The 16,232-nt window shown below is 43.4% G+C and overlaps 1 protein-coding gene across 1 annotated transcript in view; it reads right to left on the reverse strand.

The window, feature by feature from the left end:
• The window catches only part of ARHGAP18 (Rho GTPase activating protein 18), a 152,027-nt gene extending 143,971 nt beyond the window's left edge, over positions 1-8,056 (reverse strand). Inside the window, exon 1 of the mRNA XM_075864262.1 lies at positions 7,853-8,056. Coding sequence (XP_075720377.1) covers positions 7,853-7,896 — 44 coding nt within the window. The 5' untranslated portion in view covers positions 7,897-8,056. The remainder of the gene's footprint in view (positions 1-7,852) is intronic.
• Between the last annotated feature and the right edge of the window lie 8,176 nt (positions 8,057-16,232).

Below are 16,232 nucleotides of genomic sequence, written 5' to 3' on the forward strand. Positions count from 1 at the left end.
ATCTACAAGGGGGCTGTGAGCTGTGTAGCACTACCTACAAGGGGGCTGTGGGCTTTGTGGCACTACCAACAAGGGGGTTGTAGGCTGTGTGGCACTCCCTACCAGGTGGCTGTGTGGCACTCCCTACCAGGGGGCTGTGTGGCACCCCCTACCAGGGGGCTGTGTAGCGCTATCTACAAGGGGGCTGTGTGGCACTATCTACAAGGGGGTTGTGTAGTGCTAACTACAAGGGGGCTGTGTGGCGCTACCTACAAGGGGGCTGTGTGGCGCTACCTACAAGGGGGCTGTGTGGCGCTACCTACAAGGGGCTGTTTGGCATTACCTACAGGGGGAATATGTGAGTGATGGGCTAATGTTCATTTTACTGTGAGTGGTGGGCTGAAGGTCATTTTACTGTGAGCGGGGGGCTGATGGTCATTTTACTGTGAGTGGGGGGCTGATGGTATTCAAGTGGTTTACGCCTCTGACCCCCTATTGAAATTAATAGGAGGCAGAAAAAACCTGCGGCGCCCGTTTGGAGCTTTTTTGCTTGCATCTTTTGCATTAGCTTCTACGGCTTAAGAAAAAAACACAAAAAAAAAGTCAAACAATGCTGTCAATTCAAAATCTGCTTCAAAATTCCTGAAGGAATTTTGGGGCCGATTTTTTTTTGCCTTACAAAAAACGTGTGTAAACATACCCTACGAGTGTAGTGCTTTTTTTTTAGAACAACTTTTGGTAGGGGTGCCCTGAGGAAATTTTATTTTCTCAGTGCTGTCTCGAGTCCGAAAAGGTTGGGAAACTCTGTACTAGGCTACAAGATCACGATGGCCTACGCAAGGATCCCATCGTGGAGCAGCTCAGTTCGTCGTGGGAATGGGGCCTAGGTGTGTACAATTTTTGTTTTTGTTTGGGGGCACTGTCTACAAGGGAGATGTGTGGGGCCGTATGGCACTGTCTACAAGGGGGAGGTGGGGGGGACTGTATGGCACGATCTGCAAGGAGGAGGAGGGGGATTATGGCACTGTTTACAGGGAGACTGTATGGCAAAATCTACAGGGGGGCACTATACTGTGTGGGGGCCACTAAGTGGACATTATACTGTCTAGGGGTACTACAGGGGGCATAATACTGTGGGCACAATTAGATGACAAAATACTGTCTCCTTGAAGGGGTTGTAATATATTATATTATTAAATATTATTATTATACTGTATGGGGGCACTAAAGGGGCATTATAATTATTTTATGGGGCATTTTTTTTAGTGATGGGGTGGGGCTCTGAAAGATAATTTCACACGGGGCACCATCTATCCTAAGGCCGGCCCTGCGCTCGTCCCCATACTAGCTCCTTGTGAAAGGAGCAAACGAGCGCCGATCAACGAGCTGTTTTGTTGATCAGCACTCGTTTACACGGTCGAGGTCGGGCCGTGTAAAAGTATCTTAAATGCGACAAACTTATCATACAGTATGCACCACTTTGATAAATACAGATGTACCCGTCTTTATCTTGACTTTTAACACATTAAAGGGGTTTTCCCATCGGAGACATTTATGACGTATCCACGCTCGCTGAGTTACGCTGTTTCCGTAACTCCCATAGTAGTGAATGGCAGTTACGAAAGCAGGGTAGCATGTAAGCTACACTGTTTCCGTAACTATCATTCAGTTATATGGAACTTACGGAAATAGCGTAGCTCGGCGAGCTACGTTGTTTCTGTAATTCATGGTTGGGAATTACACGTGTCAACCAGAACATAGAGCGGTAGAATGGGGTTTAGGACTGCTACAAACTGTAATTGCGGATCAAAATACGGTTACATTCATTTCTAGGGTGCACGGACCGCTTCCCGTATACAGTGAAGGAAATAAGTATTTGATCCCTTGCTGATTTTGTACGTTTGCCCACTGTCAAAGTCATGAACAGTCTAGAATTTTCAGGCTAGGTTAATTTTATCAGTGAGAGATAGATTATATAAAAAAAAAAATGAAAATCACATAGTCAAAATTATATATATTTATTTGCATTGTGCACAGAGAAATAAGTATTTGATCCCCTACCAACCATTAAGAGTTCAGCCTCCTCCAGACCAGTTACACGCTCCAAATCAACTTGGTGCCTGCATTAAAGACAGCTGTCTTAAATGGTCACATGTATAAAAGACTCCTGTCCACAGACTCAATTAATCAGTCTGACTCTAACCTCTACAACATGGGCAAGACCAAAGAGCTTTCTAAGGATGTCAGGGACAAGATCATAGACCTGCACAAGGCTGGAATGGGCTACACAACCATAAGTAAGATGCTGGGTGAGAAGGAGACAACTGTTGGTGCAATAGTAAGAAAATGGAAGACATACAAAATGACTGTCAATCGACATCGATCTGGAGCTCCATGCAAAGTCTCACCTCGTGGGGTATCCTTGATCCTGAGGAAGGTGAGAGCTCAGCCGAAAACTACACGGTGGGAACTTGTTAATGATCTCAAGGCAGCTGGGACCACACTCACCAAGAAAACCATTGGTAACACATTACGCCGTAATGGATTAAAATACTGCAGTGCCCGCAAGGTCCCCCTGCTCAAGAAGGCACATGTACAGGCCCGTCTGAAGTTTGCAAATGAACATCTGGATGATTCTGAGAGTGATTGGGAGAAGGTGCTGTGGTCAGATGAGACTAAAATTGAGCTCTTTGGCATTAACTCAACTCGCCGTGTTTGGAGGAAGAGAAATGCTGCCTATGACCCAAAGAACACCGTCCCCACTGTCAAGCATGGAGGTGGAAACATTATGTTTTGGGGGTGTTTCTCTGCTAAGGGCACAGGACTACTTCACCGCATCAATGGGAGAATGGATGGAGCCATGTACCGTCAAATCCTGAGTGACAACCTCCTTCTCTCCACCAGGACATTAAAAATGGCTCGTGGCTGGATCTTTCAGCATGACAATGACCCGAAACATACAGCCAAGGCAACAAAGGAGTGTCTCAAAAAGAAGCACATCAAGGTCATAGAGTGGCCTAGCCAGTCTCCAGACCTTAATCCCATCGAAAACTTATGGAGGGAGCTGAAGATCCGAGTTGCCAAGCGACAGCCTCGAAATCTTAATGATTTACAGATGATCTGGAAAGAGGAGTGGGCCAAAATTCCATCTAACATGTGTGCAAACCTCATCATCAACTACAAAAGACGTCTGACTGCTGTGCTTGCCAACAAGGGTTTTGCCACCAAGTATTAAGTCTTGTTTGGCAAAGAGATCAAATACTTATTACTCTGTGCACAATGCAAATAAATATATATAATTTTGACTATGTGATTTTTTTTATTTATTTTTTATACCGTATATATCGGCGTACAAGACGACTTTTTACACCCTTAAAAAAATGTCAAAAGTGTGGGGTCGTCTTATATGCCGGATATTGTCTACATTAGGGATGCACGTTGCAGCCGCACAGCTCAGTATAATACACATGAATGTATGGGAGCGCGGCTGCGGCTGTGTAATTCAGCCACAGCCCCGCTCCTGAGTCATGATAAGTTCGCGGGGTCAGGATGATGCAATGCGGCCAGCGCTGCACTAATGAGCGGCGGCACTGGAGACAGAACATGGCGGGCGCGCTACAAAACACCCCCATGTTCTGTCTTCAGTGCCTGAACTGCCCCTCATTAGTGCAGCGCCGGCCGCATCACCTCATGCTGACCGCGCGCGCACTTCCTGTCAGGAGCGGGGCAATGGCTGTATTACACAGCCGCAGCCCCGCTCTATAACGGCGGAGATCAGAGAAACCGCTCATCTCCGCCGTTATTCCGCTGAATGCTGCGATCACAGCTGACTGCAGCATTCAGGGGAAAGTGAGAAGGGGGGGATGCCCCTGGATCGCGTCACAGGGAATTCCTGTGACGCGATCGAGGGCCATACCATATATGGGCAGACAGCCCAGGGTCTATTGACGGACCCCAGGGCTGTCTTACCATATTTCATGTTGTTAGGACATACCCAAGTATGTCCTAACAACTGCCTGTGTATTATCCCGTCCACAGGCTAATGTACTGGCACATATCTGATATATGTCAGTACATTAAAGTTTAAAAATAAAGTAAAAACAAAGTATTGTTAAATTGTAAAAAAAATACACCTTCACCTTTTTTACAATAAACATTAAAATAAGTCTCAATACATAAAATACACACATTCAGTAATGGCGCGGACAACAATGTTTTTGCATCATTTATGATGTGTACGCTGTAAAAAAATGAAATAAACACGGCTTTCATTCACTTATTAATGTGAGGCGCGAGGTGCGATGAATTTACCCTCCATGTTCCTCACATTAATAGTAATTAACCCCATCATGTACCTCGCACATTAACCCAATATGACTGAGAAACATGATGGGATTAATTACTATTAATGTGAGGCGCGTTCAAAATTCATCACACGTCGCGCCTCACATCAGAAAACGGAAGAATTTTTTTTTTATTACTGTTGGCAAAAGTATCGAAATTGGTATCGAAATCGCAATACTAAACGAAGTATCGGTATCGAAGTCCAAATTCTGGTATCGTGACATCCCTAGTCTACATATTGTCTACACACAGGTTGTGTGTTACCTTGTGAGCCTGCAGTCCGGTACACAGGCTCCCGGGATGCACGGAATCCGCCACGGATCTGAGGGAAGCCGGTATTAGCCGCCAGGGAACATCTCTGTAAGATCCTCTGGCCCGCCCTTTCCTCTCATTCCCTGCCTCTCAGATCTCGCGCGATGAAGCAGCCTATCTGCGCATGCGCGAGTTCAAAGAGACAGAGAGTCCTGGGTCCTGCCGCCGATGGCCATAGTGAAGCGCTCCTGCACGAAATGGTGAGTATATCTTAAATTCTATATTTTAAGGGTAAAAGTTGGGGGTCGTCTTATACGCCCAGTCGTCTTATACGCCGACATATACGGTATATATAATCTATCTCTCACTGGTAAAATTAACCTAGCCTAAAAATTCTAGACTGTTCATGACTTTGACAGTGGGCAAACTTACAAAATCAGCAAGGGATCAAATACTTATTTCCTTCACTGTATTTACAGGAAGGTGTCCGGGCCGTATAAATTATCCGTAAAAAATAGGACATGTCCTATTCTTTTTATTTTACAGACCGTGCTCCCAAACTCATAATGATTTGGGTAGTGTGCATGGGGCCTAAGGCCTCATTCATACGAGTGTATCTGATTCACGCGTGTGAAAAACTTGTGTGAATCGGGTCCGTGTGTGTTGCGCATGCATCAGTCTGCTTTGCGAGGGTTATGCGTTATTCACGCACTCGCAAAGCACATCTTTTTGTTTTTTTCTATTTTTCAACTGAGTTAATGCGCTAATCACACACCGCACACGCATGTGCATGCATGTGCGGTGCATTGTTTTCACGCACCCATTGACTTCAATGAGCGCGTAGGTGCGTGATAATGCACCAATATAGGACATGCAGTGAGTTTCACGCATGTGTGAACGGCCCCATTGAAATGAATGGGTCCGTGTGCTGTGCGTTGTTTCAAAGCCTTAGGCCTCATGCACACGACCGTAAAAACTCCCGTTATTATGGGTCGTATTTACGACCCGTAATAACGGGCTCATAGACTTCTATTGGCGACGGGTGCCTTCCCGTTTTCTCACGGGAAGGTGCCCGTGCCATTGAAAAAGATAGAACATGTCCTATTTCAGGCCGTAATAACGGCACGGACAGTCCATAGAAGTCTATGGAGCTCTCGTAATGACGGGTGGCTACATGTGTGCACCCGTCATTACGGCAGCGTTGCTAAGCAACGTCAGTAAATAGTCACTGTCCAGGGAGCTGAAAGAGTTAACTGATCGGCAGTAACTCTTTCAGCACCCTGGACAGTGACTACCGATCAGTATAAACCTGTAAAAAATAAAAATAAAAGACGTTCATACTTACCGAGAACTTCCTGCTTCCTCCAGTCCGGTCTCCCGCCCGTTGCCTTGGTGACGCGTCCCTCTCGACATCCGGCCCGACGTCCTGGATGACGTTTCAGGCCATGTGACCGCTGCAGCCAATCACAGGTCAATCACAGGCTGCAGCGGTCACATGGACTGCCGCGTCATCCAGGGATGTCGGGCTGGATGTGAAGAGAGGGACGCGTCACCAAGACAACGGCCGGGTAAGTATGAATTTCTTTAACTTTTATTACAGAAAGGGCTGTCCCTTCTCTCTATCCTGCACTGATAGAGAGAAGGGGCTGCCGATTAGTGCAGTGCTATTTTGCCGCCAAAAACGTGCCCGTAAATACGGGTGGAATACGGGTGACACCGGACCCATATTTACAGGCACGGGTTCGTAAATACTGGTGCAAAACGGGTCGAATACGTGTGACACCGGACCCGTATTTACGCCAGTATTTACGGGTGGGAAAAAATACGGTCGTGTGCATGAGGCCTTAGACAGCTACAGCAACGGAAAAAAAAGAGTTATGGCTCATGGAATGCCACAATGAAAAAACGAAAAAAAAAATATTTGTTCTTTAAGGCCAGTCCTTAAGGGGTTAAATTTTTAGTGCCAAAAATACTGGTGGTTTTAAGGGGTAATTAGAGATTGAAATGATGGGGAGTTGCATAGTCTTATTTGCTAGGATAAATGTTAAACATTTTCTTTTATTGTGTGTATAACAGAAACATCGTTTTTATGTTTGACGGACTTTGATTTTAGCCATGAAACATCATAATCAGTGTAAATCTAAGGTGTGGTACAGTATAACAACCTGATTTACAGCCTTAACACAAGTACTTCGAAGCTTGCTGAACAGACCTATTAGGTCCTAGTGTCACATTTCAAATGTAATGGATTATTGGTTCTTTACAGAGACCTTGTAGAAACTGGCAGCACAAACATAATAGTTCATTGTCTGTAACCTCAGATATGCAGTAGTACAATTGTCCATTTAGTAAGTGGAACAATGGCAACCTGTATCAATGTGAATGATGAAACTCAATGGCAGTAGTCCCAAATTCATCTGGTATGTTTCTCTACAGGTCATGTGTTTCATGTAATGAATCACAGATCAGTAGTGTGAAACTCAAGACTGAGAGGGAGCTACTAGATATATTTTAAGAGGACATTTTAAAGACTACCTTCATATCCAGGCTATTGTATTAGGCTACATTCAGACGAGCGTAGCTAACATAGGCCGTGAAAAACGTCAGTTTTTCTGGGTCCGAGGTGCACCCATGCGAGGCGCGTTGTCACGGATCCCCCATAAACTAGAGTCTATGTAGGGATGCTTGACACGCAGTAAAATAGGACATGTCCTATTTTTTCACGGACCCTTCACATGCTCCGTACAAACAACGGTCATGTGAACGGCCCCATTAAAGTACGAGTCCGTGTAACGGCCGTTGTTTTAATGGCCGTCACACGGACTACATATATGCTCGTCTGAATAAGCCCTTAGACTACCAGAGGCATCAAATTGCCCCAATGCAAAAATTATGAAAGGACTCCTCACCTACCATGGGCCATTTATAATACTGGTATGTTCTTATGTTGCCAGGGGACTAGGCACCAGGGCCTGGTTGTGATTGCAACCTATGCACCCCATGTAGTAATGCCCCTTGTAGGCTACCCCTTTATATGATATATGAAACTAGATAAATCATCATCCCCATTGAGCCCATTCATAAACAATAGACTATGCATTTACATCAAGCTGCAGTAACGTTTTTATAGGGGTTAAGAAAGTATGAAGCGCGTTGAAGGGCTGTGGGAAATATATAGGAGTTTGGATTTCTGCACATTCTAGACATTATATATTCATTTTAGCAAAAACACTCTGTTAACTACAGATTGCCATTGAAATAAAGGTACTTGTCTTACCCAAGCTGTATGTTGAGCACAAATTTATTCACCACGGCATTCATTTGCAGTACAACAAGCTGGTTAGTTGAATTCAAGAGGAAACCTTTTCATGAAATCATCTTTGTATCCATTGGTGTGTGCTTTTATCTGTTTATATTATATTAGATCCAGTCAAGGAATATTATGTCTTTCTTTCCTCTCCCTTCGCTGCTTCTAGATGTGTTGGATTACTAAAGGCATGCAAGCAAACAGGAAGCATTGGTATGATTTGCTATGGATACTCATTAACAGATGTTTATCTTTGTTCTCTGATCTTTGCTTAGCGAATCAATATACTCAGAGCATTACTCTTCAAAATGCTATTTCAACATGAAAAGGAACATTTTTATCATTCAGAGGATTACATATCTGTGTTACTTATGTTCATGCAACTGGGTTACTAGTTTACTTATTAAAGCATCTGTAAAGAATAGGTCTGTGACTTGGCTACTATAGATTGTTTGCTGTACTTGCATTTATAGTGTCTTGTATTATTTTGTGTTTATTTGTAAACCCTATTTATTTGGCATTGTATGTTTCTTATATAATTTTTGTAATAATAGAATGGGCTTGTAAAACAAGTGGTTTGTATATCAAGTGGAGTTACAAAACCGGATTGACTTACTGTGTTGTGTGTGACAAAGTGGGGGCCAGTGTATGTAATATATGAATTGATTACTTGCTTGCTAAAAAAAGTTTGCAAAAGTGACACAATTTAAAACCATTTTTTTCTTTGCAGCTTACTTCCTGCTGAGCAACTGACTAGGGGGAGGGGTTAACTGGTCCCAGGTGGTATAAATTAGCCCTCAGGGCTCTAGAGAGCCAGCTCTAGAGGGCTTGTAAAACAAGTGGTTTGTATATCATGTGGAGTTACAAAACCGGAGTTAAAAAGAGGAGTTAAAGCACCAGTAAGTACTCTTCTTTTCTTTTTGCATTAACAACTGTTCGCTGTTTTTTTTGTAACTGGGATAATGGACAGCAAGATTGGAGGTTTTCTTCAGTGCACAGTTTGCCATATGTATGCACGACTGGAGCCTGAGTTCCAGGGTGAATACCTCTGTGGCAGATGTGAGCATGTTGGTCACCTGGAAGCTCGCATTAGAGATCTGGAGGAGCAAAATGCAACACTGAGGAAGATAGACACTCTTGAGCTGAGCATGCTGCTCACAGAGCAAGCAGTTAGTGGGTTAGAACTGGAGGGTGAAGACATGGGTGAGCAGGATCAGGCAAGTAGCTGGGTTAATGTAGTTAGGGGCAGTAGAAAGGGGTCCAAGAAAAGGAAGGCCAATCCTGTTTCTGACATTGCAAGCAAAATTGCCAAGTTGGGTGATGATGCGAGGGTGTCGGTCTCAGAAATGGCTGCCCAAGTGGATACTGATCTCCCTAACAGCCGGGAGAACAGCCCAGCTAGTAGTGGGCGGGATGGTAATGCAGGTAAGCCAAGACAATTGATAGTCATAGGGGATTCTATAATCAGGAAAACAGATAGAATAATTTGTCACCAAGATCACCTCAACCGAATGGTTTGCTGTCTCCCTGGTGCCAGGATTCGGCATGTAGTGGAACGGGTGGACAAATTGCTGGGAGGGGCTGGTGATGATCCAGCTGTTGTGGTCCATGTCGGTACCAACGACAGAATAAATGGTAGGTGGAGGAACCTTAAGAATAATTTTAAAGAACTAGGCTACAAGCTGAAGGGAAGGACCTCCAAGGTAGTATTCTCAGGAATACTGCCTGTGCCATGCGCATCACAGTAAAGATAGCGGGAGCTCAGGGAGTTAAATGCATGGCTTAAGTCTTGGTGTAGAGGAGAAGGCTTTGGGTTCCTAGAGCACTGGGCAGACTTTTCATTGGGGTACAAACTGTATTCTGCAGATGATTTGCACCTAAATGGAAGGGGGTCCGCTGTGCTGGGGGAGAGAATTCTAGCTGGGGTGGCGGAGTATTTAAACTAGGGCCGAGGAGGGAGGTCAATGTAGAAAAAAAGGCATAGTCAGGTTAGAGAGGGGTCAGACTATATTGGTGGGGGGAGAAACAGACTGTGGGGAGAGGACTAGACAACAGGATAAGGAGATCCTTTTGTTACAAAACAGCGGTGTAAATAAAAATGCCCAAATAATGTCAAATAACATTTCTGATAATAAAAGTGAAAAACTGAAAGGCAAGTTAAAGTGTATGTTCACAAATGCCAGAAGTCTAACAAGCAAAATGGGGGAGCTGGAGGCCTTGGTACTGGAAGAAAATATAGATATAGTTGGTGTTGCTGAAACATGGCTGGACTCTTCACATGACTGGGCTGTAAATCTACAGGGTTTTACACTGTTTCGGAAAGACAGGACAAATAGGAAAGGTGGTGGTGTATGTCTGTATGTGAGAAGTGATGTGAAGGCGAGTGTGAAAGAGACAATAGTGGGTGAATACTGTGAGGAGGTTGAAACCTTGTGGGTGGAACTAGAAAGGGAGGTAATCACTGAAAAAATTACTTTTGGTGTAATCTATAGACCCCCCAATATAACTGAGGAGATGGAAGGTCAGCTATATAAACAGATGGAGCAGGCTGCACAGGCTGGTACTGTAGTAATAATGGGAGATTTTAATTTCCGGGATATTAATTGGTGTCATGGTTCGGCTTCAACTGCAAAGGGGAGACATTTCCTCAACCTGTTGCAGGCAAATTTTATGGGCCAGTTTGTGGAAGACCCCACTAGAGGTGAAGCTCTGTTGGATCTGGTCATTTCTAATAATACAGATCTTGTTGGGAATGTCAATGTTCGTGAAAACCTTGGTAACAGTGATCACAATATAGTTACATTTTACCTATACTGTAAAAAACAAACACAGGCTGGGAGGGCAAAAACATTAAATGTCAAGAAAGCCAATTTCCCCAGGATGAGGGCTGAAATTCAGGATATAGACTGGGAAGAACTAATGTTAAATAATGGGACAAATGATAAATGGGAGATTTTCAAATCTACTTTGAGTTATTATAGTGCAAAATGTATTCCTATAGGTAACAAGTATAAACGACTAAAATTAAATCCCACATGGCTTACACCTTCTGTGAAAGGGGCAATACATGACAAAAAAAGGGCATTTAAAAAATACAAATCTGAGGGTACAGCTGTAGCCTTTGTAAAATATAAAGAGCTTAATAAAATCTGTAAAAATGTAATAAAATTAGCAAAAATACAAAATGAAAGGCAGGTGGCCAAGGATAGTAAAACAAATCCCCAAAAATTCTTCAAGTATATAAATGCAAAAAAGCCAAGGTCTGAACATGTGGGACCCCTGGATAGTGGTAATGGGGAGTTGGTCACAGGGGATCAAGAGAAGGCATGGCTACTAAATGGGTTCTTCAGCTCTGTATATACAACAGAAGAAAGAGCAGCTGATGCTGCCAGTGCTATTAATATATCAGTTGATATACTGAATTGGATGAATGTAGATATGGTCCAAGCTAAATGAAATAAAATAAATGTGCACAAGGCCCCGGGACCAGATGGGAGACACCCTAGAATTCTTAAAGAGCTTAGTTCAGTTACTTCTGTCCCCCTCTTCATAATATTTAGAGATTCTCTAGTGACTGGTATAGTGCCAAGGGACTGACGCAGGGCAAATGTGGTGCCTATTTTCAAAAAGGGATCGAGGTCTTCCCCGGGTAATTATAGACCAGTAAGCTTAACATCCATCGTGGGGAAAATGTTTGAGGGGATATTGAGGGACTATATACAGAATTATGTGACAATAAATAGTATTATAAGTGACAGGCAGCACGGTTTTACTAAGGACAGAATTTGTCAAACTAACCTGATCTGTTTTTATGAAGAGGTGAGCAGAAGCCTAGACAGAGGGGCCGCTGTGGATATAGTGTTTTTGGACTTTGCAAAGGCATTTGACACTGTCCCTCATAGATGTCTAATGGGTAAATTAAGGACTACAGGTTTAGAAAATATAGTTCGTATTTGGATTGAGAATTGGCTCAAGGACCGTATCCAGAGAGTTGTGGTAAATGATTCCTAATCTGAATGGTCCCTGGTGATAAGTGCTGTACCCCAGGGTTCAGTGCTGGGACCACTATTATTCAACTTATTTATTAATGATATAGAGGATGGGATTAATAGCACTATTTCTATTTTTGCAGATGACACCAAGCTATGTAATATAGTTCAGTCTATGGAAGATGTTTGTGAATTGCAAGTGGATTTAACCCCTTAACGCTCAGTGACGTACTATTCCATCATGGAAACCGCCCCGTTCGCGCTCCATGACGGAATAGTACGTCACAGGAGTAACGGCCATTTCGGCCGTCCTCCCGACACATACAGGAGCTGTGACAGCTGCTGTCTTGTACAGCAGCTGCCGCAGCTCCTGCAGCTGGGACCGATCGCTGTGTCCCCGCTGATTAACCCCTTACAAGCCGCGTTCAATAGTGATCGCGGCTTTTTAGGGGTTAAGCTACCATCGCCGGCCTGCTACACGATAGCGGCCGGCGATGGTGACTATGGCAACCGGACACCAAACAATGGCGTCCGGCTCTGCCATCGACGGAAGCCTAGTGGGTCCTGACAAAGTCAGGACCCACTATGCTTGCTGTCAGTGAGTAGCTGACAGCTCTAATACACTGCACTACGTATGTAGTGCAGTGTATTAGAATAGCGATCAGGGCATCCTGCCCTCAAGTCCCCTAGTGGGACAAAGTAATAAAGTAAAAAAAGATGTGTAAAAATAAGAAAATAAAAGTTTTAAAAGTGATCAAAGTAAAAATCCAACTTTTTCCCTTATCAGTCTTTTATTATTAATAAAAATATATAAACAAACAAATAAACTAAACATAATTGGTATCGCCGCATCCATAACGGCCTGAACTACAAAATTATTTCGTTATTTATCCCGCGCGGTGAACGCCGTAAAATAAAATAATAATAAACCGTACCAGAATCACAATTGTTTGGTCACTTCACCTTCCAAAAAATGGAATAAAAGGAGATCAAAAAGTCGCATGTACCTGAAAATGGTGCTGATCGAAACTACAGTTCGTTACGCAAAAAATAAGTCCTCGCACGGCTTTATTGATGGAAAAATAAAAAAGTTCTGGCTCTCAGAATAAGGTAACACAAAAAGTAAATGATTTTTTACAAAATGTATTTTATTGTGCAAACGCCATAAGACATAAAAAAACTATAAACATCTGGTATCGCCGTATTTGTATCGCCCCGCAGAATAAAGTGAATGTGTCATTTATAGCGCACGGTGAACGCTGTAAAAAAAATTGAATAAAAAAACAATAGTAGAATTAAAAATAGAATAAAAACGGATCAAAAAGCCGCATGCACCCCATGAAAATTACAATGAATTCCTCAAGGGGTCTAGTTTCCAAAATTGGGTCACTGTTGGGGGGTTTCCACTGTTTTGGCACCACAAGCCCTCTTCAAACCGGACATGGTGCCTAATAAAAAGGAGGTCTCATAATCCGCTAGGTGCTCCTTTGCTTCGGAGTCCGCTGCTTCAGTCCATTACCGCACTAGTGCCACGTGTGGGATATTTCTCAAAACTACAGAATCTTGGCAATAAATATTGAGTTGCATTTCTCTGGTAAAACCTTTTGTGTTATAGAAAAAAATGGTATAAAGAGGATTTTCTGACAAAAACAAAATATGTAAATTTCACCTCTACTTTGCTCTAAATTCCTGTGAAACACCTAAAGGGTTCATAAACTTTCTAAATGCTGTTGTGAATACTTTGAGGGGTCTAGTTTCTAAAATGGGGTGTTTCATAGGGGTGTCTAATATATAGGCCCCTCAAAGCAACTTCAGAACTGAACTGGAACCTAAAAAATTAGGCAATACTTCGCTTCTTACATTATACTGATAATGAGCAGTGCCCACCTTGAGATGGCCCCATTTTTGACCGTTTGTATAAACGGAGACCCCTATGAGACCGTTTCAGTGCCCGGTTTTCCAAAGCATACACCCCAAGAAGTGTATTTCTATTGATGAATCCTTGGTAGAGTTTAAAGGGAGGCTTCAACTCCGCCAGTACCTGCCGAGTAAGAGGGCAAGGTATGGCGTGAAGCTGTATAAGCTGTGCGAGAGTGAATCAGGGTATACCTACAAATTTAGGTTATATGAAGGGAAGCAGTATTCAGCCCCCAGAATGCCCCCCCCCCCTTTACTGGGAGTTAATGCAAAAATTGTGTGGGATTTGGTGCACCCACTGCTGGACCAGGGTTACCACCTCTACCTGGATAATTTTTATACCAACGGCCCACTCTTCAACTGCCTCTCTTCCAAAAGTGCTGCGGCATGCGGCACTGCTAGAAGAAATCTGAGAGGCCTCCCTAAGACTCTGCTTGGGCAAACAAGAAGGGGTGAGAGCTGGGCACATTCTAGCAGCAACATATTGTGTGTCAAGTACAAGGACAAGAGAGATGTCACACCAGTACCCATGTACCAGTACGAGGTACCAGTACAGAGACCCCCAAACCAGACTGCATCCTGGATTACAATAGGTACATGGGAGCGGTGGACTTGTCAGATCAAGTCCTGAAGCGCCATGCAGTGTGGTATAAGAAGCTGGCCGTGCACATCATTATCAAGAACCTAATCTTTAGGGACCAAGAAGGGGGCACCCAGTACATCTGGGAGCGAGGCCACAGGCATCGTACCAGGGCAACACTTTCCAGAAGAAGTTCCCCAAACTGGCAAGAAGGGAAAAAGTCAAGAGGTGCAAAGTCTGCTATAAGAGGGGGATAAGGGAGGACACAATATATCAATGTGACACATGTCCAGAAAAACCAGGGCTCTGTATGAAAGTGTTTTAAAATTTATCATACAGCCCTTAAATTTTTCATCTACCCTGATGCACTCCGCACAGCTTATCCCCCTCATCTTTCCCTTCTGAGCCCTGCTGTGTGCCCAGGCAGCTAATAACAGCCACATGTAGGGTATTGCCGTACCTGGGAGAACCCACATTAACATTTATGGGGTGTATATCTCCGGTGGCACATGCTGGGCACACTATATCGGACACTGAAATGGCATAGATATATAGAAAATTGCGCATTATCTTTTACACAATACCTTTGGGGTCAAAATGCTCACTACACCTCTAGATGAATGTCTTAAGGGGTGTAGTTTTTAAAATGGGGTCACTTCTCGGGGGTTTCAACTGTACTGGTACCTCAGGGGCTTCCGCATACATGATATAGCACCAGAAAAGCTCCAGTAGGCCAAATGGTGGTGTTTTCCTTCTGAGCCCTCCCATGGGCCCAAACTGCAGTTTATCACCACAAATGGGGTATTGCTGCACTCAGGATAAATTGGGAAATAAAATGGGGTATTTTGTTCCCTGTGAAAATAAGAAATTTTGATCAAAAATGACATCTTACTGGAAAAAATGATTTTTTTTTATTTTCACAGCCCAATTCAAATACGTGCTGTGAAAAAACTGTGCGGTCAAAATGGTCACAGCAACCATAAATCAATTCCTTGAGGGGTGTAGTTTCCAAAATGGGGTCACTTCTGGTGGGTTTCCATTGCTTTGATACCTCTGGGGGTCTACAAATGCGACATGGCACTCAAAAACCAAGCCAGCAAAATCTGGACTCCAACAAACACATAGCGCTTCTTTGCCGTTTGGGCCAATGGGAGGGCTCAAAAGGAGTTTATCACTACAAATGGTGTATTGCCGCACTCAGAACAAATTTGGCAACAAAATGGGGTATTTTGTTCCCTGTGAAAATAAGAAATTTTGATTAAAAATGACATCTTATTGGAAAAAATTTTATTTTTTTAATTTCACAGCCCAATCCAAATACGTGCTATGAAAAAACTGTGTGGTCAAAATGGTAACCAACACCATAAATTAATTCCTTGAGGGGTGTAGTTTCCAAAATGGGGTCACTTCTGGTGGGTTTCCATTGCTTTGATACCTCTGGGGGTCTACAAATGCGACATGGCACTCGAAAAGCAATCCAGCAAAATCTGGACTCCAACAAACACATAGCGCTACTTTGCCGTTTTGGCCCATGGGAGGGCTCAGAAGGAGTTTTTTCACCACAAATGGGGTATTGCCGCACTCAGGACAAATTGGGGAACAAAATGGAGTATTTTATTTCTTGTGAAAATAAGAAATTTTATAAAAAATGACATCTTATTGGAAAACATTTAATTTTTTAAATTTCACAGCCCAATTCAAATACGTGCTGTGAAAAAACTGTGTGGTCAAATTGGTAACAACAACCATACATGAATTCCTTGAGGGGAGTAGTTTCCAAAATGGGGTCACTTTTGGGGGATTCCTACTGTTTTGGCACCTCAACACCTCTTCAAACCTGGCATGCTGCCTAAAATATATTCTA

Source organism: Rhinoderma darwinii, chromosome 4 (genome assembly GCF_050947455.1).
Source record: "Rhinoderma darwinii isolate aRhiDar2 chromosome 4, aRhiDar2.hap1, whole genome shotgun sequence".
In the NCBI taxonomy this organism is placed as follows: domain Eukaryota; kingdom Metazoa; phylum Chordata; class Amphibia; order Anura; family Rhinodermatidae; genus Rhinoderma; species Rhinoderma darwinii.